At 40.6% G+C, this 21,226-nt stretch overlaps 1 protein-coding gene across 3 annotated transcripts; it reads left to right on the top strand.

The window, feature by feature from the left end:
* Positions 1-7: 7 nt before the first annotated feature.
* FAM210A (family with sequence similarity 210 member A) lies at positions 8-19,745 on the top strand. 3 transcript variants are annotated; one of them, XM_062487722.1, is made up of 5 exons: positions 8-32; positions 12,864-12,971; positions 14,178-14,650; positions 16,750-16,861; positions 17,903-19,745. In XM_062487722.1, the coding sequence occupies exons 3-5, from the start codon at positions 14,202-14,204 to the stop codon at positions 18,200-18,202; spliced, it is 861 nt and encodes a 286-aa protein (XP_062343706.1). In that variant the 5' UTR covers positions 8-32; positions 12,864-12,971; positions 14,178-14,201; the 3' UTR covers positions 18,203-19,745. The 3 variants fall into 3 exon arrangements, with proteins under 3 accessions (XP_062343706.1, XP_062343716.1, XP_062343697.1); XM_062487732.1 differs by lacking the exon at positions 8-32 and adding an exon at positions 622-678; XM_062487713.1 differs by lacking the exon at positions 8-32 and adding an exon at positions 11,117-12,356.
* Positions 19,746-21,226: the final 1,481 nt, after the last annotated feature.

The following is a 21,226-nucleotide window of genomic DNA, read 5'->3' on the forward strand; positions in this document are numbered from 1 at the left end:
AAGGGAAGGAGGAAAGTACGGCGGCGTGCGTGGTGTGTTGTGAGGAGCGGCTGGGGGACTGGGGTTGTTTAGCCCGCAGAACAGGAGGCTCGCGGGGAGCCGCATCGCTTTCTACAACTGCGTCACAGGAGGCTGTAGTGAGCTGGGGCCGGTTTCTTCCACCGCACCTGCACTGAGTGGACCGGAGGAAATTGCCTTAACCTGGGAGAGGGGAGATTCTGATTAGATACTGGAACAACTTTTTTACTGTTAGGATGCTCAGGCGTTGGAATAGGTTGCCCAGTGCGGTGGTGAAGTCATCCTCCCTGGAGGCGTTTAGGAGAACGTCTGGATCTGGCGTTGGGCGATTTGGGTTAGGGGGTCACTGTAGCAGTGACGATTGGACAGGGTGGTCTTAAAGGTCACTTCCAACGCTGGTTCTGTGGAAGGTGGCGGAGTCCGAGCCGCGGCAGAGGGACTACGAGTCCCAGGGGGCCATGCGGGAAGGGGGCGGTGCTCGCGCCTGCGCAGCGGGAGAGCGCCGCCGGGCCTGAAGGTGATGGTGGGGACGGGCGCCGCCGCACGTTGCGCGGGGCGGGGGGGAGAGCGGGGGGGTTGTGACGAGAGCGGCCGTTGGTGACACCGGCGCGTGCCCGAGGCTCGCGGGGCCCCTGAGGAGTGGCGCGGGCCCGGCACGAGGTACCCGCGCGGCGGGGGCGGGAGCGGCGGGACCCGCGGGATCGGGACGGATCCCCCACCGTCCCGGCTTGTGGGGGGGATTGGGCTGCTCGCGCCTTCCTCCCGGCTACCTTCCCCCTGACGAGTCCGCCTTGTCCGGCGTTGAAGCATGTCCGCCGCGACACAAGAAAGTGGGGTGGGAGGTTTGTTTCTTGGTAGGGAGATGACGCTGGATGGGCCTGGTTGCTCCGTGGTGAGCTGCTGCTGCTGCAGCATCTGGGTGGAAAGGAAGGGATTTGGGGATGGGATCTCAGGCTGCGACTTCCTCACGAAGGGCAGCGCCGTTCCCGGCTCCCTTGTGCCTAGTGACGGGGCCCAAGGGAACGGCACCAAATTGTGTCAGAGGAGGTTTGGGCTGGATATTAGGCAAAGGTTCTTCACCCAGAGGATGGCTGGGCACTGGAGCAGGCTCCCCAGGGAAGTGGTCACAGCAGCAAGCCTGACGGAGTTCAAGAAGCATTTGGCAATAGTCTCAATCACAAGGTGTGATTCTTGCAATGGGCCAGGAGTTGATGGTCCATGGACTTGATGATCCTGATGGATCCCTTCTGAGGATGTTCCGTGGTTCTGTGTTACCACTGAAGGACCGTGGGTGGCTTAGGCCCCTTAAGAGGGTTCTCTTCCTAGACCTGCCTATGTCTTGTCTTTTCAGAAGCCTTGTAGTGGCTGTACAAATGTTTTATTGTCCAATGTTATGTTTTTCATTAGTAATCCGCTCCTGTTAAGTAAGGATATCCAGGGAGTCAGACAGAGAAAGCATGAGAATTTTTGTTAAGGCTGTTAAGTGAAATGTGGATCTATGTCAGCTATTGCAAACTTCAGCCTCACTAATGTCTATTTCCTCTACAAACTGTCCTGAAAGAGAAAACATTCCTTTGGACAGTAGTACATGAAGTGTCCTGGAATCCCTTCCCAAAACCAGTTCTTAAACTGAAAATGTTCCTCAGTTTACCCCAAGATGTCATTGCTATTACAAGTAGTAGAAGCATAAAACAGTTTGCCAATGTTTGCCAACGGGAAGAGATAGGGTGCAGGTTCCTCATTTGGAATGTGCTTTGCTGCTTATGCTTATATGACTTGCAGCTGCTTCAGTGTGGGAATTGCATGCACAGATGTCCCCACCATCCATCTCCTATGGGGGCAACAGCAGGTGTTTATCTCCTTTTCTGTTCAGTGGCTGTTCGAGGTAAAAAGGGTATGACTGACCCTCGTGGCAGCATTACTGAATTGCACTCACTGCCTAAGAGGCACTTCCATCAGGGAATGGAAAAAAAAATCATTTGATGATTTGGGTAGGTGGATATCAGGTGGCTTGCACATGGCAAAAACTGAGGAGGTAAATTCAGACTGTTAAGGAGTATGTAAGAAATACAAGAAGTTACATTCCTTGTCTGGTGTGACTGTCTGCAGATTGGCTTCACAGGCTGTAGCAGCTGTACGAAAAGTTTTGATCTGGTTTGGTTTTTAAAAGATTCTGTGCAGTTCTGCTGTAGATGGTCTTTCCTGCAGGTAAACTGGCCCAGCTCTGTGTGTATGCTCTTAGGTATCACTTAGAAACTGAAGTCTATTTTTGCATGACAGGGAGTTCTTGATGTCCCCTAATGTCAGATAAGAGCCCTCAGTTTGTGTCTTGGCACATTTCTGATCTCTAGGGAGTTTTGTCTAGTCTTGAAGACGAGGGCGTGAGAAATTAAGAAGAGAGGAAGAACACCAATTTTTAAAAATGTAAATGCTAATGGAATCTCAGCAAATTCCTTGTTATCAGTTTAGTCCTGCAGATTGGAAAGACAATCCAACGTAGTTCTTTTTGGTGTTAAATCAAGTAGTTGAAAGTGAACTTATTTTCAAAATTAGATGCTGAAGCAAAATCATCACTATTTCAGTAGCAGGAATGGAATGAAATCACTGAAAGGACCGAGACCTTGGCCCAAAACCTGATAGAAATCTTCCTGGACAGGCAGGTGTCATCAAAATAGATCATAAGGATTTTACCTTGATATAGGTAGCTGTGTAGTTCCATCACTTTAGATCAAGGATCAAACTCGGGGTCAGAGATTCTTAATGACTATTATGTGCCCCGGTAGATTTTTTGACTTGAGACGAATGGATTGTGCAGTGTGACAATAACAACAGCAATAAGGAGTGCTGTTCAAGTTACAGAACTTTTTCTTAATTTTTGAGTCTTGAATCATGACACCTCTGAAAAATACACATCATTCTTCATGTCCCTATTGCTACAATAAAATTCCAATGAGAGTAAAACATTATTATTCCGTTAAAAAAGTCCTTATGATCTATTGTGATTCTACTTTCCTAAACTTAATTGAGTTTTGAAGGTACCAGTACAGGTGTGTTAAGCCTGACACACTTTGTCCATATTAAATTTTGTCCAGAAAATTATGATTCAAGCAGGTGCTGACAGGCCAGAGCAATGTGCCTACTTAGTACTTTTTGTCTGATATGGACCAAAGCCACATCTTCTTTTAGGCTTTACTCTCATCAGAACTTTGTGCTTCCTCTAAAAATCTCCAACCCTTTGTAGTCCAGTGCCTTCCATCACTCAGTTTTCCTCTCATCCTGTTCACACGAGCTACATGTTTTGTTATGTTTCCAGACATGACCCTGCCCCTTCTAAGCAGATCCATCTGAATGGTAAAGCTCTGTTTGTGCACATCAGAAAATGAAAGTGACACTTAGCTGGGCTATAATTTTTAATTCCCTGCATCTACTATTTTATCTTGTCCCAAGAATTGACCTTGGCCCTGTGTAACAATTCTTGTGTAAGCAAAACAAGAAGTTGTGTGGCTGTGACTGGAGCTTTGTAGAATGTTGTAGCACTTGATCCCCTGCAGCTCTTTAGGACTTGCTGACTTTGTCCTTGAGGAGGGGGATAGGGGAAGAGTGATGGTTAATACTGTCAGGTGCTCATAAACAAATTATAAATCAGTAGCTTTTTTTCCAATTGATGAATTTTGTTGGTTGGAAATAAAAACACATGAGTGTCTTCACAGGAATTCAGTCTCTTCCAGAAGTGGCTGGTGGAAGATTTTAGTAAAACATATCAGCACTTACCTTTAACTGCAGTGGTAGTGCTTAGCCCCATTGTGTACCAGGGAGTTAACTATTCACTCCTAATATTTTGTGGACTTAAAAACTGGCTTTGCCAATGTTAAAATTAGATGTCATTCTTTGCTTCGTGCTATCTCAGGCCATAGGATAGTACTTTCTGATGAGGGATGTTTCCATGCTGAAGCACAAGCCTTGGGCCGTGTTGGTGACAACTGGCAGAAAGCAGTGTGCTTGCAAAGGTTGCAGTGTTGCAATCTCAGGATTCCTTTCTCAATCTGAATACAGTAGTGTTGTAATGCTGATGCTTCAGACTGTGAATAGGAATGTTATTAGGGTTCTATACTGAAGTCTCATTGGAGCTCCTTCTGGTATAAAGAAGCAGCTCTCTGAATCTGATGCACTTTCAGACACTTGTAGATGGTGTCATTTCATTATTTGCATGTCCTCTGTGCAAGAAATTGTGTGTAAGGCAGTAAATTGAATAGTGGGCAAGAAGGTTTAGCCACTCAGGTATCAAGACCTTAACAAAAATAATATTTCTTTCATAAGAACTGTTCACATTCATTTGTAGAGATGTTGGGAATAGCATTTACTGAAAATCAGATGAAGACTCTGGTTTTGAGTGTGTGTGTGTTCTGTAAATGTTATGATCAGCCTCTTCACACATAATTTTTCAAGATATTCTGATTGATACTGCACATATTTCCCCATATGGAGAAATTTGAATTCACAACAGAGAATTCAACACTTACTTTGAGTATTTAGAAAAGATTTATAGTGGAAGTGAATGTCTGCCAACAGTAATTCTGCTGAAAGATGAATTCTGTATTTTTTGCAGGGAAAAATGACAGCTTTTCAGTGTTTGAAAGTGTGAAATAAATGTGGTGAGAGAATAAAAGAAAAAATCTCGAACCCAATGCTTCCACTGTGAATTTTGTTTTTACTGAAGCTGGGTTGTTTTTTTTTTTCCCAGTGGTTTCACACTGGTTTACTTTTATTCCTACTTTGTTTCTAATTGTAAGGCTTCAGAGTTCTTCCTTGAGAATGTTTTTGGACATCCTTAGAAGCATTTGGGGTGAATTTGATGAGTAAAAGACTTGGTACTTCAAGGCTGTTTCAAGTGTCTTATACAATTATTACATAATGTAATTTGCACTTAATGTGTTATTACAGATGGTACTGTTGCTTGCTGTTGGATTATGGAAAGAAGAAACACAACAATGAGGCAAGACCTGTAAAAATGGCATTTATCAAGGCTAGAAAGGAAACAGGTTTGGTAGTCACTGTGGAAAGTGAGGCAGAAGGCTGTACAAAGCTGATTCTAAGATCTAAGTTCAAGCATATTCCTAATAAATGCCTTTTATAATTAATGAAGATAAAGTATTTGAATACCTAAGGTTGTGTTCTGTGGTTTGGTGTGGTGGTTTGACTCTGGCTGGATGTCAGGTGCCCACCAAAGCTGCTTTATCCCTCCCCTCCTCAGCTAGGTGGGGAAAAGAAAATACTATGAAAGGCTCTTGAGTGAGATAAGGGTAGGGAGAGATCAGGCATTGCTTGCTGTCATGGACAAAACAGACTCAATGTGTGTAAATTAATTGAATTTGTTACCAATCAAATCAGAGTATGGAAATGAGAGGTAAAACAAATCCTAAAAATTTCTTCCTGACAATCCTCCTTTCTTACCAGGCTTAACTGTACTCCCAGTTCTCTCTCTACTCTTCCTCTTGATGGCACAGGACAGGGAATGGGGGTTAAAATCAATTCATCACACGTCTCTGCCACTGCTTCCTCCACAGGGGGACGACTCCTTCCCCTGCTCCAGCAGACAGTCCTCCTATGGCAGACAGTCTTCCACAAACTTCTCTGACATGAATCCTTCCCGTGAGCTGCAGTTCTTCATGAACTGCTCCAATGGGTTGTTTTCCACTGGGTGCAGTCCTCCAGGAGCAGCCTGTTCCAGCAGGGAGCAGGGGATTCCCCATGGAATCACAAGTCATCCCAGCAAACCTGCTGTAGCACATCCTCCTCTTGCCCCAGGTCCTTACAGGACCTTCTCTAGTGTGAGTTTCCTACAGGGTCACAGCCTCCTCCTGGCATCCACCTGCTCTGGCATGGGGTCCTCCACAGGCTGCAGGTGCATCTCTGTTCCTCTCTGGACCTCCATGGGCTGCAAGGACACAGCTCCCTCAGCATGATCTGCCTTACAGGCTGTGGCTTGCCTCAGCTCTTGTGCCTGGAGCACCTCTCCCTCTATCTTCACTGACCTTGATGTCTGCAGGGCTGTTCCTCTCACATGTTCTCACTCTGCTCTTCCCTGACCTCAATTACAGCTGTGCAACTACTTTTTTTTTCATTCTTGGCCATGTTGTCCCAGAGGTTCTGCCACCATCACCAATGGTCTCAGCCTTGGCCAGTGGTGAATCTCTCTTGGAGCTGGCTGGCATTTGCTCTCTTAAATGTGAGGGAAGCTTTTGGCAGCTTCTCAAAGAAACCACCCCTATAGCCCACCCTCCACCAGAACCTTGCTGCACAAACCCAGCAGATCTGGGCAAAAAGGCTGAATTTTATTTGTGTTAGCACCATCTGTTTTAGTAAAAGTCACTGTATCTGCAGTGTGTCTAATTATTTCATTACATTTTTCATGAATAAATATTTAATTACAATTTCAGAGGCTTTAAAAATTAATTATTCTAATCCACATTATCTATATTAGTGAAGTGCTGAGTGACAAGAAAAACCATGAATTAAAAAGCAAGCTTGGCTGCTAGAATCCAAGTCGCGAGTAGCAGGAGTTCTTGGGGAAGAGTTCAGTTTTCGGCAGCAACCTTTTGACTTTTATTGATGACTCTACTAGTGAAAAGAGATGTGCACTGTAGCTCTGAATGTCATCATAAAATAAATATCTGAGCTCTGAACATAGAACAATTAACTATATTTCCAATGTGTTTCAGCATATGTTAAAGTGTAGAGTCAGAACACTTGAGATGCTCAGTGGCAGTTGAAGGAGGTGAGGAATTTGTCAAATAAAATACAATGCACTATTAAGAGGGAGGATTCTAAGAGATTCTCAGTGTTTTGATGAAGTGTAGAAAACTGATCTCTGTATTTGTCTGTTACGTTTTAGCATCTAACCCATCATAAGTTTGGTTGTGGGATGGTTTTTCTTTCTGAGGGAGTTCAGAGTCATATGTGGGAAACTGCAGACCTGAGGCTTGCTTATGTGAAGTCCCTTTCAAACCCGTTAGTTATCCAGGAGAAGCTGTCCACTGCTTTTTAAACCAAACCACTACACACATACCCCTACATCCCCCACACCTGCATGTCAAGGGCCCTGTGGCTGAAAGCCACAAGTGTTTTAGAAGGAATGAACTAATGACACCCTGGGAGATAAAAGGACAGAAGAAGCTGTTAGGATTCAGAAAGTTATTACCTAAGTGGAATAGAAAGAGAATCTGATCTTATTTTGATCATTAGCCTAAGGTGGAAGGTAGTGTGAAGAAGCAGATGAATACAGCCCTGCTTTGAACTAACACAAGGCATTTTGACCTTTTTTTGCATAGATCTATAATATGCCTATTTTTAAGCTTAGTTAAAATCTACAGGCATAACTTCTCTACCTTGCTTATTGCAGACATGTCAGTAGAGTGACAAATGGACAAATAATCAATCCAGATTGCACTTTAAAAGCCAAATTTTTCCTTGGCATGTGCCTATTATCTGAGAGGGTCTGGAACTATATCCAGCAACACTTGTTGGACAGAATCATAGAGAGCAGGAACCTTTTGTAGTACTAGTATGGATTGTACTTATGTAAAAATTCAGTAGAGGGCAGAACGAAACTTGGGAAAGAAGGAGCCAGTGCTAACAGATGGAATAGCACCAGTTATTAAAAACAGTTCTGAAGAGCAGAAAGCACTACAGCTGATTGTGATCCTTTCTTTTAGAAGCATTTTAGAGAGAACATTCACATTTTCATGTAATGGTCGGATACATGCAATCTTAAGACCCTGTACTTTCCATCACAGAGGAAAATGGAGTTACCATGGACATACTGACTGTGCAGATCAGCTGTTAAGGCTCCTGCTTAGCATTCCAGATGTATAATTCAACACACAGGCATTCAGTTACGTTCTCCTGCTGTGTCTTATGAATCCAGTGTGCAAACTTAATACATGTCTGTCTCTTATTCTTCCTAAAACTACTTTTCATGTCTTTTTTAATATTAGAATGTTAGAAGATTGTAGCAGTGAAGATTACTCGGTGTGTAAGGACTGTGGAAAAGTTTATTTTACTTTTTTGACTTTGTTTAGGGTGTTTTAGCAAGAAGAGTAGTTTAGGTAGAATAAGGGTAACAAAGTTGTTGGCTTATCTCCACTTAGCAGTATTGAATTTCTATAATATGATCAATTAAAAAAAATTTAGCATAGCATTTACTAAGTGAAAATAGTATAAAGGTAGGGTGGGGCTAATGCTTTAGGGTCATTTGTCTGCAAGGTTTAGTCTTTTATTTGTTTTAACATGCTTTTACCAAGTTTTAAATAAATTCTACTGTGATTAATTTTGTATTACTTCCTTTAACCTAAAACGTGGTGTTATATTTTTAGACAGTTCTGAATGGTAGACAAAACTACACAGCTAATGATGCCCAAACTTCAAAGTATAAGCAAGTTTCTTAGTTTAGAATGAGTAACAGATAGTTTGAGTGACACTGCAAAAGTAGTAAAGGTTGAAATAGGAATTCTACATGTTCATTCATGCACTCAAGGTATTAATACAAAGCATAAAACATCCCTATGCACTGCCACTTTCCCATCTGTGGTTAGTGATTCCATGCTGTGCTGACCCTTTGCAGTTATCAAGAGATTTATAGTTTTATTTTACACTGAATTTAAGCAAAACAATGCTTTGCATGTATTGCACTAGTCTGACAATGATTTTAAAATATGTTCCCAGATTTTTAGGACACCCATATATGTTTTCAGTTCAGTTGTGGTTTTCTTGTTTTCTTATTTTGGTTTATGAGCTCGGCAAAATCCAAACTTTGGGGTTGTTTTATTATGTTTAAAAATGTAAGCAGTATGGTGGTGGTGTTGATTAAATTTAGCTGCTTGGATGAGATCTCTGTATTTGCTTTTTATGCAATCTGAAAGATGAGTGGAAAAGTATTTCTGAAAACTTGGTTTGTTTCCTTTCAAAATTCTACTCGGTCTGCCACACACAGTCCTCAAAGTTTTCTAGATTTTACACTAAATCTGACAAGAATGTAAATTAATTCTCTGTTTCCATAGAAAGGTGCCTTGGGACTGGAAAAACCTCATGGATTTTCATTGGGAACTCTCCCATGGTATAATTAATGTTCTTTTTTTAAACAGTAGTAGGACAAGTGAAAATGCTTTAAAGTCATCCATATTTACATATTGTGTCCAGAGTGTTTCTGGTATAACTGAGAAAATAATTCAGTGTTCTCTACATATACCATACCCTCAATTCCCTCAGATGCTTTCTGACCTCTTTTACAAAAGAACTTAACACTAAAGTTTTTACCATTATTTTAGTACTAAAGTTTTTGCCATCTTTTATGCACCCCTCCTTCTCATATTTTAATTTTCCTGATAACTCAGAAAACATTAATTGTAAGAGGGTAACCATTTTTATACAAATTATCCTGATGAAAGTTTCCACAGCAGCCTTTGCCATACCTATATTGGCCAGGCTTGTTACTCCTGTGTTTGCCAAAGATCCCCTGGAGTTTTTTTGGCTTAGAATGTTAACGCACATCCAAAGCCAATGACTTTGTGACAGTCACATAAACCAGCACTGTGGCATTTAAAATTCCTGAACTTTTGCTTCCCTTGGGAACAAAAAGCAAATCTGATACCTACTTCCTAATTATCACTGGAAAGTAGAGTAAATGCAAGAGCTAGGATGCTCCTGCAGTATATCGGATTTATGCCAAAACTGACCTGAATTATAACAAAGTGCAGAAGTTTCCTAAACAAAACCTCCACCACTGCAATGAGAAGCTAATCTATACTGTTCCTTAAGAGGTCCCTAGAGCACTCCCTTTGCCAGAGGCCTTGTTAACAGTTCACCGTGAGACAGGGGTGCCTTCAGGAATTAAATGGATGTCCAAGAATCCCAGCCAAGACTTTGTCTTGAACAGCCAAGGTCTCTACAGCTCATTTTACAGTCTGCTGGAGATCCTACTAAAGAGTTAGCTGGGATGTGACAGTGCTGAAGAGGAGACTGTATCACAAGTGTTTCTATAGCATTTCCTGGTTTCTGTAGCTAATATCTATTCTGTCACTGACCACATGGGATTCTTGGAGCAGAGAACTTGGAATTGTAATTGTGTTTAGACAGAATTACTTTTTCTTTGTGGCATTTTAAAGAGAAAACTAATAAAGAAATCTGAGACGCTTTAAAACGCTTTTCCCCCTGCCCCAACCCCACACGCAAGTGCTTTCCCACCTTGGTATCTGGAGCCTGTACCTTCTTGTCCTTTTCTATACCTTTGCAGCATGATGTAACAGCAGGAAAAATGTTAAGCACACTAAAATGAAGAAGCAGCTTTTCAAAAGTCACTATGTGCAATTATGGGTAACATTTGGGTTACTGTCCTGACTTGCTTAGAATCTGAGTGATTTTAACAACCTAAAGTTAGAGGGGCAATTGTATAGCTTGTATAGCTCCAGTAATTTCTTTGAGAAATATTATGCTTAGAGAAGAAATTTGTGTCTCAGATCCATAGGCTGACACACTTCCTGCTGCCTGTTGAGTGCACAGGGTATTAGTACCTTACTTTCACTGATTGCCTTAAGGGACAAGTTTCTCTGTATTCATCTCATGTTTTAGAGGGATGAAACAGCTAGTTTCATACTTACTTGGACCTCCAACCATAATTAATTGTGCAGTTCATCTGTCCTGTTAAAGATTTGTTGCATTGTTGAGCCAAGTAACTAAAGTATAATAATTGAGCAGCTGCATCCATCAGCCCTTTAAAAATGTTTGTTTCTTTAAAATGAATTTGCCAAGTATATGCTGTATTAATCTGTTACTTTATTCCTGTGCCTTTCCTACACCATGCTATTAATAACCATTATAATTCTTCCTTCATCCCAGTGCTTCTGCATAGCAGTGTAATATTCAATGTACCAACACTTCAAAGGGTCTCTCCTTTTTTCACTTAAATAAGCAAAGCGCATACCTGTGAAACTCAGTAAAGTCATTAGGAAAGTGTTGAGCTTATTTCAAAAAACATGTTTTCTTTTATCCTCTCAAACATAAGCACTATCATATCCTAGCCTTTCCTTATCTATCGAGCTATTGTGCTTCTCCACATTTTAAAGTGGAGGAATAAGCAGTAAGCAGTTGTGCCGAATATCAGCTAGAACCATACTGTCTGCTTACAAGGTGCAAGACCTTTTCAGGGTCTACTGTAGATGTTTAGATAACATTCCTTTTGACCTGCCAGGTCATGCCTCCTGGAGAATAAAGCCTTTAATTACTGACTTTCAAGTCCATCTGAGAATATAGGAACAAAAAGTGGCATGGAAAGTCTTGTAATAGCCCCGGAACGTTCTCTGCTCTAAAGCAACTGGTGACATTCTATTTTTAAGTCTTACATGGTATGTGTAACTCGGTGAGCAAAGGCCTTGAAACTCATTTACTGATCACAGCAGTGTTGTGTGCTGCCTGAGGAGCATTGGACACAGTGGTGATCCACACTCAGGAGAATGGAGTCATTTCCTGTCCCAGTGTTCTTCAGCCGCTGTAGTGGGTCAGAGGTGTTTGGGCAGTGCTGGCATGCAAAGCCTAGAAACGGTGCTCTGAGAAGTGCTACTGTAAATACAAGGAATGGAAAAATTCAGAAATGCTTGTTCAGCTTCTTACTCCTGTGCTGAAGAATGATCTCTTTCCAGGGCTGCTGGAATGCAGTGTCCTGTTAATAATATAAATGACTCAAAATTATGGTTTCCCCCATGCTGTATGGTGGCAACTTGCAAAGCTTGTTTGGAACAGGTATTTTTCAGTAGGGTACTGGTGAACAGTAGAAGTCTTGAGTCAAGAGCCCCCCGCTTCCCATAGATGGATGCCTTTTGCTGAGTCTCTTGGCTGGACATTGAGAAACTCTACTTGGGGCATATGCTTAGTGCTGTGTACTATTAGTGAGAGGGGAAAACAGTTCTCTGTGGAGAATGTTATCCCTCAGGAAAGAATTGTAAGTGGCAATAGGCAAGGAATGCAGTTGTCGTGTTCCAAGTTTGTTGTCACAATTTCCGTAAATCAGTTAAGTAGTTGGCATATGACAGAGTGCCACCTGAACACTTGAGTTTTGCTGAGTGTTTTCACTGCTTCTTATTTTGAGAAGGAATTGCATTTGGATTTCAGAAGTAAGCAAGAATCTCTGCTTCTTGTAAAACAAGAGATATTACAAGCCGTTGCTGCTTCCAGTGAAGTCTTACAGAAAACTGAGTCGTGGAGGGCCAGTACCTGTAGCTGATTTACTGCTCCACGAGCAGCAGCAGCACTTCTTGACTCCCACTGAGTTCGTAACTCAACAGGAAAGGGTAACTGCTTCCATATACAGAGACACAAGTTCCTTTTTCCCTGTTGATGCAGTACCTCCTCTTAGTAGGAGTTCAACAAAAGTGTGTGTCTGTGTGTCACAAACGGTGCAGAGGTTCCCAGGGAGTTTGAAACCTGGGAATTCCTCTTTTCCCCACATCAAACACTGTAATTCTAGTATTCTAGAATTGTAATGTAATAGTAATGTAATTCTGCCATTAATTGAAGTACAACAGTAGCATAAAACTACCTAGAAAACATATAGATAGGAATGTTCCAACAGATGCATTTGGATTATGAAACTTTCTTGGAAGAGAACAGTAATTCGCAGTTGAAGAACATCTAAAATTACACAGAAAAAAATCTCCCATTAGCATGTCAGTATTCAAAAGGGAATTTACACCAATAACTTCTTCAGTTTCAAGGTTTCAGGCTAATCAGAAATAAATCTTCATAGGATTAATTTGCTGTTGTTGCTATTTCTGTAAATGTGCCCTTTTTCACTTTAGCAGGGGCATCAATGTGTTCAAGACATATATTTGAAAGTTGGGGAACTAGTGAAAGAGTTGCAACTTTTTGAAGATACAAACCTTACCACATCTAGAAAGTAATACAGGGTATGTATGGTTTCAGTTTTGTTTTTTTTTTTAACTTCCTGTGTTAGGAAGTATTGATAATTTTCTGCAGCCTAGAAAAATTCACTACTAAAGCACCTGGCATATATCTAAGGCTACAGGTGAAGGGAAAGCAGTTATGATGTTTCAATTATGTTTGAATGATTTCTAGTTTGGACAAAGACTTGTGACAATCAAAAATGGAAAAGTTTAGTAATATACAAAATTTATAACGTAACTAAAGTGGCACTTGTTACATCAAATAGCATCAGGTTTTTTTTTTTTGAGGGAAAAAATGTTAGTTCTGTGACGTGCAACCATTAAATAAAGGAAAGGAGAGAGTATTTAATACTTTCAAAGCATACATTTGGGGGGGTAATATTATTTCTTGACATCTATGCATGCAAAGCTAAAAACCCTTTCTTTGTGGGGAAGCTCTCAACAGTTATTTTAAACTTTCAGGTGTAACTGGTAGGCATTAAAAATCATAAAGTTAACTGGGTTATTCCACCATTTTAAAATATTCTTTGCATTGCAGCATTTGGAAAATTGCACTTCAGTTTTGCTCATGTTAATTAATGACATTAACAGTACCTTCCCCGATCCTGACAGGTGTTACTGGCAGACTGCTAAGTTACATTTGTTACTATTTAGGCTATTATGTGATTATTAATAATCATTTCTGTTGGATTTTTTTCAATTTTATGAACTTCTACTGAAAATAGTATAGAACATGAAAAATTTTACCAAAATTAAGAATGCACTGACACAAAAAATAAATTTTAATTGCACTTACTTCAGTGGATTTATAATGCATTTATGTATGCTCAAAGTATCACTTAAGTTATCAGATGCTACTAAAAGTGAAGTTTAAGGGCAACTTTCCAATGTCTGTGCCAGGTTACGTAGATAAAAGCAGCGGATAGTACTAAGCTCCTACGAATGTTTTTTTGGGATAGAGTGATCATTTTAGCAGTGAGGAGCAGAGTATGTTAAGTGAAGGGGCTATTTTTGTTCAGAATGCTGAAGAAATTAGAAAATTATTTCCTTAATTCTGGGAGGTAACCACTTCTGCAAAGAAAGATAAGGCAAACCTTTTTAAAGTAGAATAGAAAGCCATTTACAATTTGAGAATTTAAAGTGGCATTGGAGCAGGTAGAAATCACAGCATTGACATGCAGTTTGTTTACTCTTGTTTCTTCTTCATAGAAACTTCATCCACACTTCATCAAAATGCAGCGGAGTCTCTTACATTCTGCATCTCAGCTGGCACATGGGACGTGTTGGTTCTTCCCTCGCACCAGTGTCTTTCAGTGCTTAAAAGGACAGTCTGTGTTGTCTAATGTGGGGTGCAAAGTGATTCTGGCACTGGACCCTCCTAAACGATGTCTTCATGCGGGTGCAGCTCACTTTGCCTCAAAGAAAACTGCTTTTTCATCACAGCCAGCAGACGCTTCTCACAAAGTATCAGAAGAGAGAAATCCTTTGCTTTCGGCCACTGATGCACCCAAGCAGAGTCCTGCAGAGTCAGATTCTTCAGAACCCGACCCATTACAAGATAAATCAATTAGTCTTGTTCAGAGATTCAAGAAAACTTTTAAGCAGTATGGGAAAGTCATGATTCCAGTGCACCTTCTGACTTCCACTGTGTGGTTTGGATCCTTTTACTATGCAGCCATGAAGTAAGTTGATATTTTGTTGCAGTGCCCAGTAGGGTGGTTGAATTGAGATCTACTGTTGAAAGGAAACATAAATTATTATTGCATGTTAGAAAGTGCATTTATATTTAAAAGAGAAATGTGGCTACATTTTTGACTAAAGCGTAAGATTAATATTGAAACTATATAGGATTCATAAGAGTGTCATGTACATACTATTGCCATACAGTTATTGTGTAGCAGGTACGTTGCTAACATTTAAAGGAATGCTTGTCTCTCCAAAATAATGCATGGATGTAAATGGCATTGAAATTATTAGAAACCTCTCAAAAGGTAAAGATAGGGATTTGGAATCCTGATTATGAATCGCTAGTTGAGGTCTTTATAGGCCTTTTTTTTGCCCTTGGACTTCAGGGTATTTTACCACTTCCTCCCTGCTTCATCCCCAGTCCTTCCTCATAACTGGATTTTCCCTTCATAGATTTACCTCACTTAGCTGTTCACAACCTATGCATATTCCTTTTGTTTCTGTTTCTTGTCTTTCCTGGCAGCCACTGGAAAAATCGCTACTGTAGTCCATACTTTTTAATTGCAAATTAAATATCTGTGTGGTTAAAAAAAAATTGTATTAACTAATATTCTAATTTTAGTTTCTTTTAGTCACAGTATGTGGTAGATGCCTTTCTGGAAAATGGCTTTTATCAGAAAAAGCTACTACATCAATCATGAGCTGCTGGTGTGCTAGTTCACATGGAAGGGGTTTTATTTATCTGGAAATAGTTTGCTAAATATGAGCAAATGTTTGTCTCTGGACTGCTGGTGTTGTATATTTAATAATAGAAAGCATGAAACAACAACGGTTTGTGGTGGCAAGGATGGAACTCTGACATCAGAATGCCTTACTGCACAAGTGTTTGTTTTAGTTACTCTAACCAGCTGGCATAATTGCCCTTTCTGGGAGCTATAGATCCAAATGTCATTCTAAATTTAGCTCATGTCAGAGGAATAAAAGTCTTGAGCTATAAAAATATTTTGCTTTGGATGAATTCAGGTTAATGCTTACATCCAGACATTTCAGATTGAGTGAAGATGACTTTTCTTGAAACTCTAAAGCCTGCTGCTAAAGTAGGTATTTGGCAGATGAAAACAACTGAAATACGCAACTAGAAACTAATTAAACTAATTATAAAAAAGTTTCAGTTATGCCACAGAAGCAGCACCCTCTTGAATTGGAAAAATAACTTTCAGAATGACTGGTCATACAAGACTAAATAGCAGTGGTGTATGAAATGGCACAGTTAGTGCTGTCTTTCAGCTCCTACTAGGTCTCCATTTCCTACTCTGGGAATAGGCCTTCAAGACTGCAGGTTCTAGTAACTATTGGTAAATTAATGCCTGCTGCTGTTCCTGATGCTAAAGTGATTGCATGCTCAGAAAAATGCTTAAAGTATTAAATAGAAATGGACAATCCAAAATCTCTAAATATTGGAAACTTGGGTCTTCTATAATGGTGTGTAGCTTTCTTCTGTAATATAAAGATGAGCATTCTTTTCTCCTTTGGTGTTTGCCTGGATTTCAAGTAGAAAGCAATTGTGATGGGAGCTCCCTCCACCCATCTTGATGCCTTATATTGACACAGTAGAACAACTGAGCACAAAGCCCCTGAAGTCTTGTCCATGTAACGTTGCTTCCTTTTCTTTTGCCACATTCCATGCTTGATATATTTAGAAGTGAATGGGAGAGCATTGTCTGAAATTTTAAAAGAAAAAAAAAAAGGTAATTTTAGGCAAAAGAGAGCATGACATTGAACATGCACAGCTGGAGCCTGAGTTGATGTTTTTACCACCATTGCATCTACTTACCTCCAAACATAAACTGGGATACAGGTAAGTTAGGAACTATTCAACCAAACAGGGATAATATAAATGGGTCACCTTTTGAAATGCTGAAAATAAAATTAATTTTCCTCTGGTCAGAAACATAAATCCTGTAAGTATACTGCTTAGATAAAAAAACCATTTTGTTCTTAAATTACAAAGTTTGTGTAATAAAGAAAAGTACTCAAAATTACTGTTCAGGTTTCAAGTTCTCATTCAAGTTGCCAATGTTTTTTTCTTTTATAGTGGAGTGAATGTTGTTCCATTCCTAGAGTTGATTGGCTTACCAGACAGCGTAGTAGACATCCTGAAAAATTCCCAGAGTGGAAATGCACTAACTGCATATGCATTGTATAAAGTAAGTATAATTATAGTTTGTAAGTAAGCTCTAAGTCTTGCCTGGTGAATTAAGCAGGGTTTACTTATTTACAGCAGAAAGAATTAATTCGCTTTCTTCAATAGTTATATGTACTTAAGCATTCATTTTGTGGTAAAAATAGTCCCATGCAATGGAACTGTATGTGTTCTGTGTTCCTTCACAGAGTCTACCTGTATTTCTAAAATAACTTCTTTGCCGCAGAACTATTGCAGCCCTTTGAGGTGACAGTTAAGTTATTAAGTTGTTCTTCTGTATCCCTGACATAATTAGCAGGGACAAAGAGTTAAAGTCTAAACACCTCATTGAATTCCAGATAAGTACAGTTATTTTTATCCTCAATGAATTTTTGTCTTCCCCTGAGTTGTCCATCACTCTCAAGTATTTTCATTGTCCGTTTAAATCAATTACTTACATTCAGGTTTGGGTTTCTTTTTATTGCTTTATATGTGCAAAGCCTTTGTTAGGGAAACTTGAAGCATGTCAGACCATTCAAAAACAAGGTACAGTATTTGCTGTACATGCCACTCATTTGTTTTGTTTCCAAAAGTGATGTGCTGCTTGCCTTTTTTTTGAAGGGGTTGCTTCTCCAAATAAAATGTGGAAGTATGACTTTTCAGTTTTTCCTGTGCCTAAAAGAGACCAGTAAATAAATATGGTTAAAGATGTTATAGCTGGGAGATTGGGCAGTTTTGGAAGAAACTCAGTGTTCACAAGCAGTCTGTTCTGAATTGCATCAAGATGCCGAATGCTTGTCCTACAAGCTGCCCAGGGAGGGTTTCTGTGTTCATCAGTTTTTTCAAGGGAAGTCCAATGCCGTTGCTGGTTCTGACAAAATTATACTTTAAGTAAAAGGTATGCATTGCTAGGGGATGCACTGTATGCTGGGTTATTTCCTTATAAATTGAAGGTATTTTTGGAATCTGACACTGATCAAAATAAATTTTCAACATGAAAAAATGCATTTTGTTGGATATTATTTTCCTCTTTTATCTATGTGGTATGTTCTCTGGTTTCTTTAAGATTGCAACTCCTGCCAGATACACTGTGACTTTGGGAGGAACATCCGTCACTGTTAAATACCTACGTAAGCAGGGCTACATGTCCACACCACCACCAGTAAAGGAATATCTACAAGACAGGATGGAGGAAACAAAGGACAAAATTACGGAGAAGATGGGGGAAACAAAGGACAAAATTACGGAGAAGATGGGGGAAACAAAGGATAAAATTACAGAGAAGATGGGAGAAACAAAGGATAAAATTACAGAGAAGATACAAGAAACCAAAGATAAAGTTTCATTTAAAAAAATAAAGGAGTAGGAGAGATGCTTAATTTTTGGATATAGCAAACTTAGCACTTTAACCGTTTGTGAGGCAGGATATGCAAAGTACACTTCTGAGCTTTTTTTTTTTTTTGCCTTTTTTTTTCTTTCCCCTTTCTCTAGAGACTACAATTGCTGCATGGATTTAAAGGTTAAAGTTCCTTGGGGAAGAGGTTGTGACAAAGTTTCAATTTACAGAAGGAAAAGTGAATCTCAGAAGTTAACATGTCCCTTGGTAATGATGTTAACAATTACTCTTCCCTCTGTTTCTTTCCACATGCCCTTCCTCAGAATGAAGGCGATTTCTGCCAAAAGCCACTACTCTGCTCTTCTCCCATCACAGTGCACAGCCATGGTTCCACTAGCTTCCATTAAATGAGAATGAAGATTTCTCTGGTGGGAAGAGCAGCATGTTTAGGTTTTTAGAGTATGTGGACCCAAGCCTCTTCAATCGTGATCATCTCTCAGTGTGGAGGAGACCATTGTCACTGATACTGCACATGAAGGAAGTGGTGGATCAGCTACTCAGCAGGAATTAATTTACAATGGCTTCCTTGGCTTCCACCAGGCTGCAGTGGTTTGCAAGTTGAGACTATGAATCTTTCTTGGACAGTGCATCTCTTCAGAAATCTCAACTGAAAGCTATAGGAAGAGGAGTTAATCACAGCCATACTGTCAAGTATACTTTGTTTCCTGAAGTTGATATACAGTACAAACTCATTAAATGAAATTAATCAATAACTGTATATTAAACACTAGGATTTGTTCATTGTGTTAAAGTTTACAAACCTGCTCTGTTTCATTTTTGAAACAAAAAATTTTTGAAAGAGAAGTTTATTTGAGAAATTGCTATAGTAAGGGGCTTTTTAAACACATGGAAAGTTAGAGTTAAACCCCAAAGTATTTCCTCCTCCCTCAGACCTCAGTAAAACAATTTGACTAAAATAAGCATGATTTCTGAGACAGTGATCACAGTCTTTCAAACTTTTTTCCCCCTAGATTAAGTCAAGCAAACACTTATTCATACCTGAAGGCTGAAATGCTGTCTCAGATGTCATAAAGGACTAAAGTTGAAACTGTTCTATTTGGCTGGGCAGGCAAACTTCTCTCAGTTTTATTCATATGTAGGCTAAATTGAAGTGTATTTTTTCTACAGATCTCACTTTGGAGCAACTCAGCATGTGTAAGTTGTTTAACAAAGGTGCTTTTTGCAGGGGTATATGGGGAAGCAACAGAGTTGGACCCTGAGCATTGCAATTGATTGGAGTGAAAAAATAAAAAACTGATGAAGTATCAGCTCTGCCCCACTGTCCCGTTTTCATTCAAGTCACTGAGGGCTTCTCCATGTTTAAGTGAGTTGAACTTCATTAACTTAATTGTGCAGGATTGATTACATACTTCTCTGCCTCCGCCCATATGTAAAATAGTAACTGCAATCTAATGCCTACCTCACAGGGATGTTGTGAGGAATAATCATTGTCTATTCAGTGACCTGAAGATGTAAAAGTGCCATGTTTCTGATAAATATTATTTTAAAAAGACATGTCTGTGAACTGTTATATTGCTAAATACTACTGTAGGACTAAGATAAGAGATGCTATTTTGTTTTTCTATTTCATTGTGCTTTTCCTTCTCCCCACGTACATACTGTCCTGATGTTAGCATTTGTTCTAATTTCCCACTTTTGGGGGCAGTATTACCCATGTCCTGCTGGATCCTGCAATGCCCAAAGTGTGCCCCTGTAATTTTGCATGGTCACTCTCTGTCTGGGGCCATATATGGGACACTTTCAGTGCAACTCACAGGATCCATCTCTTTAACGGATAGCAGGGATTGTATGGGGACACCTTGATGTTCTAGAATGAGTTTTTAGCCCTTAGACATGTTAGAATTTGTTCATTACACCACCTCTTCTTGCCCTTCCCCTTGTCCATCTGGCCTGTGACCACTCCCATGTTTATATTCATCTCTAATAATGCTAAGTACAAAAGCTGATTGACTGGGAGTAGACTGTCCTGTGTGATCATTTCTGCAGATGCAGAAACAGCCCACAATGACTCTTGCAGAGTGCCTCCTCTGTATAGGCGGCCAATTTTGCAGCGTGGAGAAGCTTGAGGAGTTTCTGGGACAGCCACATCCTCCACCTAGCATGTCAATTAACAAAGCAGAGAGTTATGTGGATTCATTTCTACAGTGAGACAAGAAATCTTCAAGGCTTTGGAAGTCTAATCTGGAGAGCATTTGTGACATTTAGTCACGTGCTTGGTTGTACTGGTAACCTTTTCTCAAATTTATATTATGGAACCACTGCCTCATTAGTGCAGAGAGCACCCAGGGAGTTTCCTGGGCCACCCAAGGGAAGAATGCAAGGCCACTTGGTGCCCAGCAGGTACCCAGCTACACGGCAGTTTTAACTAGGCTAAAGTTGACTTTCATCCTGTATCTCACTTATAAATTATCTTGCCGTGATACTAAAGTGCAGTTCTTGTTAGTGACAGTCATCTTTAGCACAAGCCTGCATGGCTGGAGGCCTGGGGCCACCACCCTCTGGAGAGGCAGTGTGCCCACACTGTGCAGGCAGGCTGAGGCAAGCAAGGGGCACCTGGGGACAGCACCGGGTCTCCTTCTGGTGGTACCCAAGCCAGCACACTCATGTGGCAGTGGTGTCCCTTAAGGTGGAGCAGGATTAGTGAGTGCCTTCAGCAGCAGAGAAGGAATGAGTGCCATGACCTGGGAAAGCAATTTGGCTTTCCACCAAGAGGCCCTAAGGCAGTCCACAAGTGACCCAAGCAAGGGAGTGGCCAGCGGGTGCCAGGAGTCCTTGGTGAGGTGAAAAGCCCAGACAGAAGCCCAGCAGCACTTTTCATTGCCTGCAGGACCATTTAGTCAGGGCTAACGGGGCTTGCTTGCCTTTTTACCTCTCGTATCTCAGTGCTTGCCTTTCTACCTCTCGCATCTCAGCATCCTCGTGGGAAAAGGGCTGTGCTTTCAAGCTCTAGAGGTAGGGTGGGGGTGTGGGTCC

This window comes from Cinclus cinclus, chromosome 1 (genome assembly GCF_963662255.1).
Source record: "Cinclus cinclus chromosome 1, bCinCin1.1, whole genome shotgun sequence".
Classification (NCBI taxonomy): domain Eukaryota; kingdom Metazoa; phylum Chordata; class Aves; order Passeriformes; family Cinclidae; genus Cinclus; species Cinclus cinclus.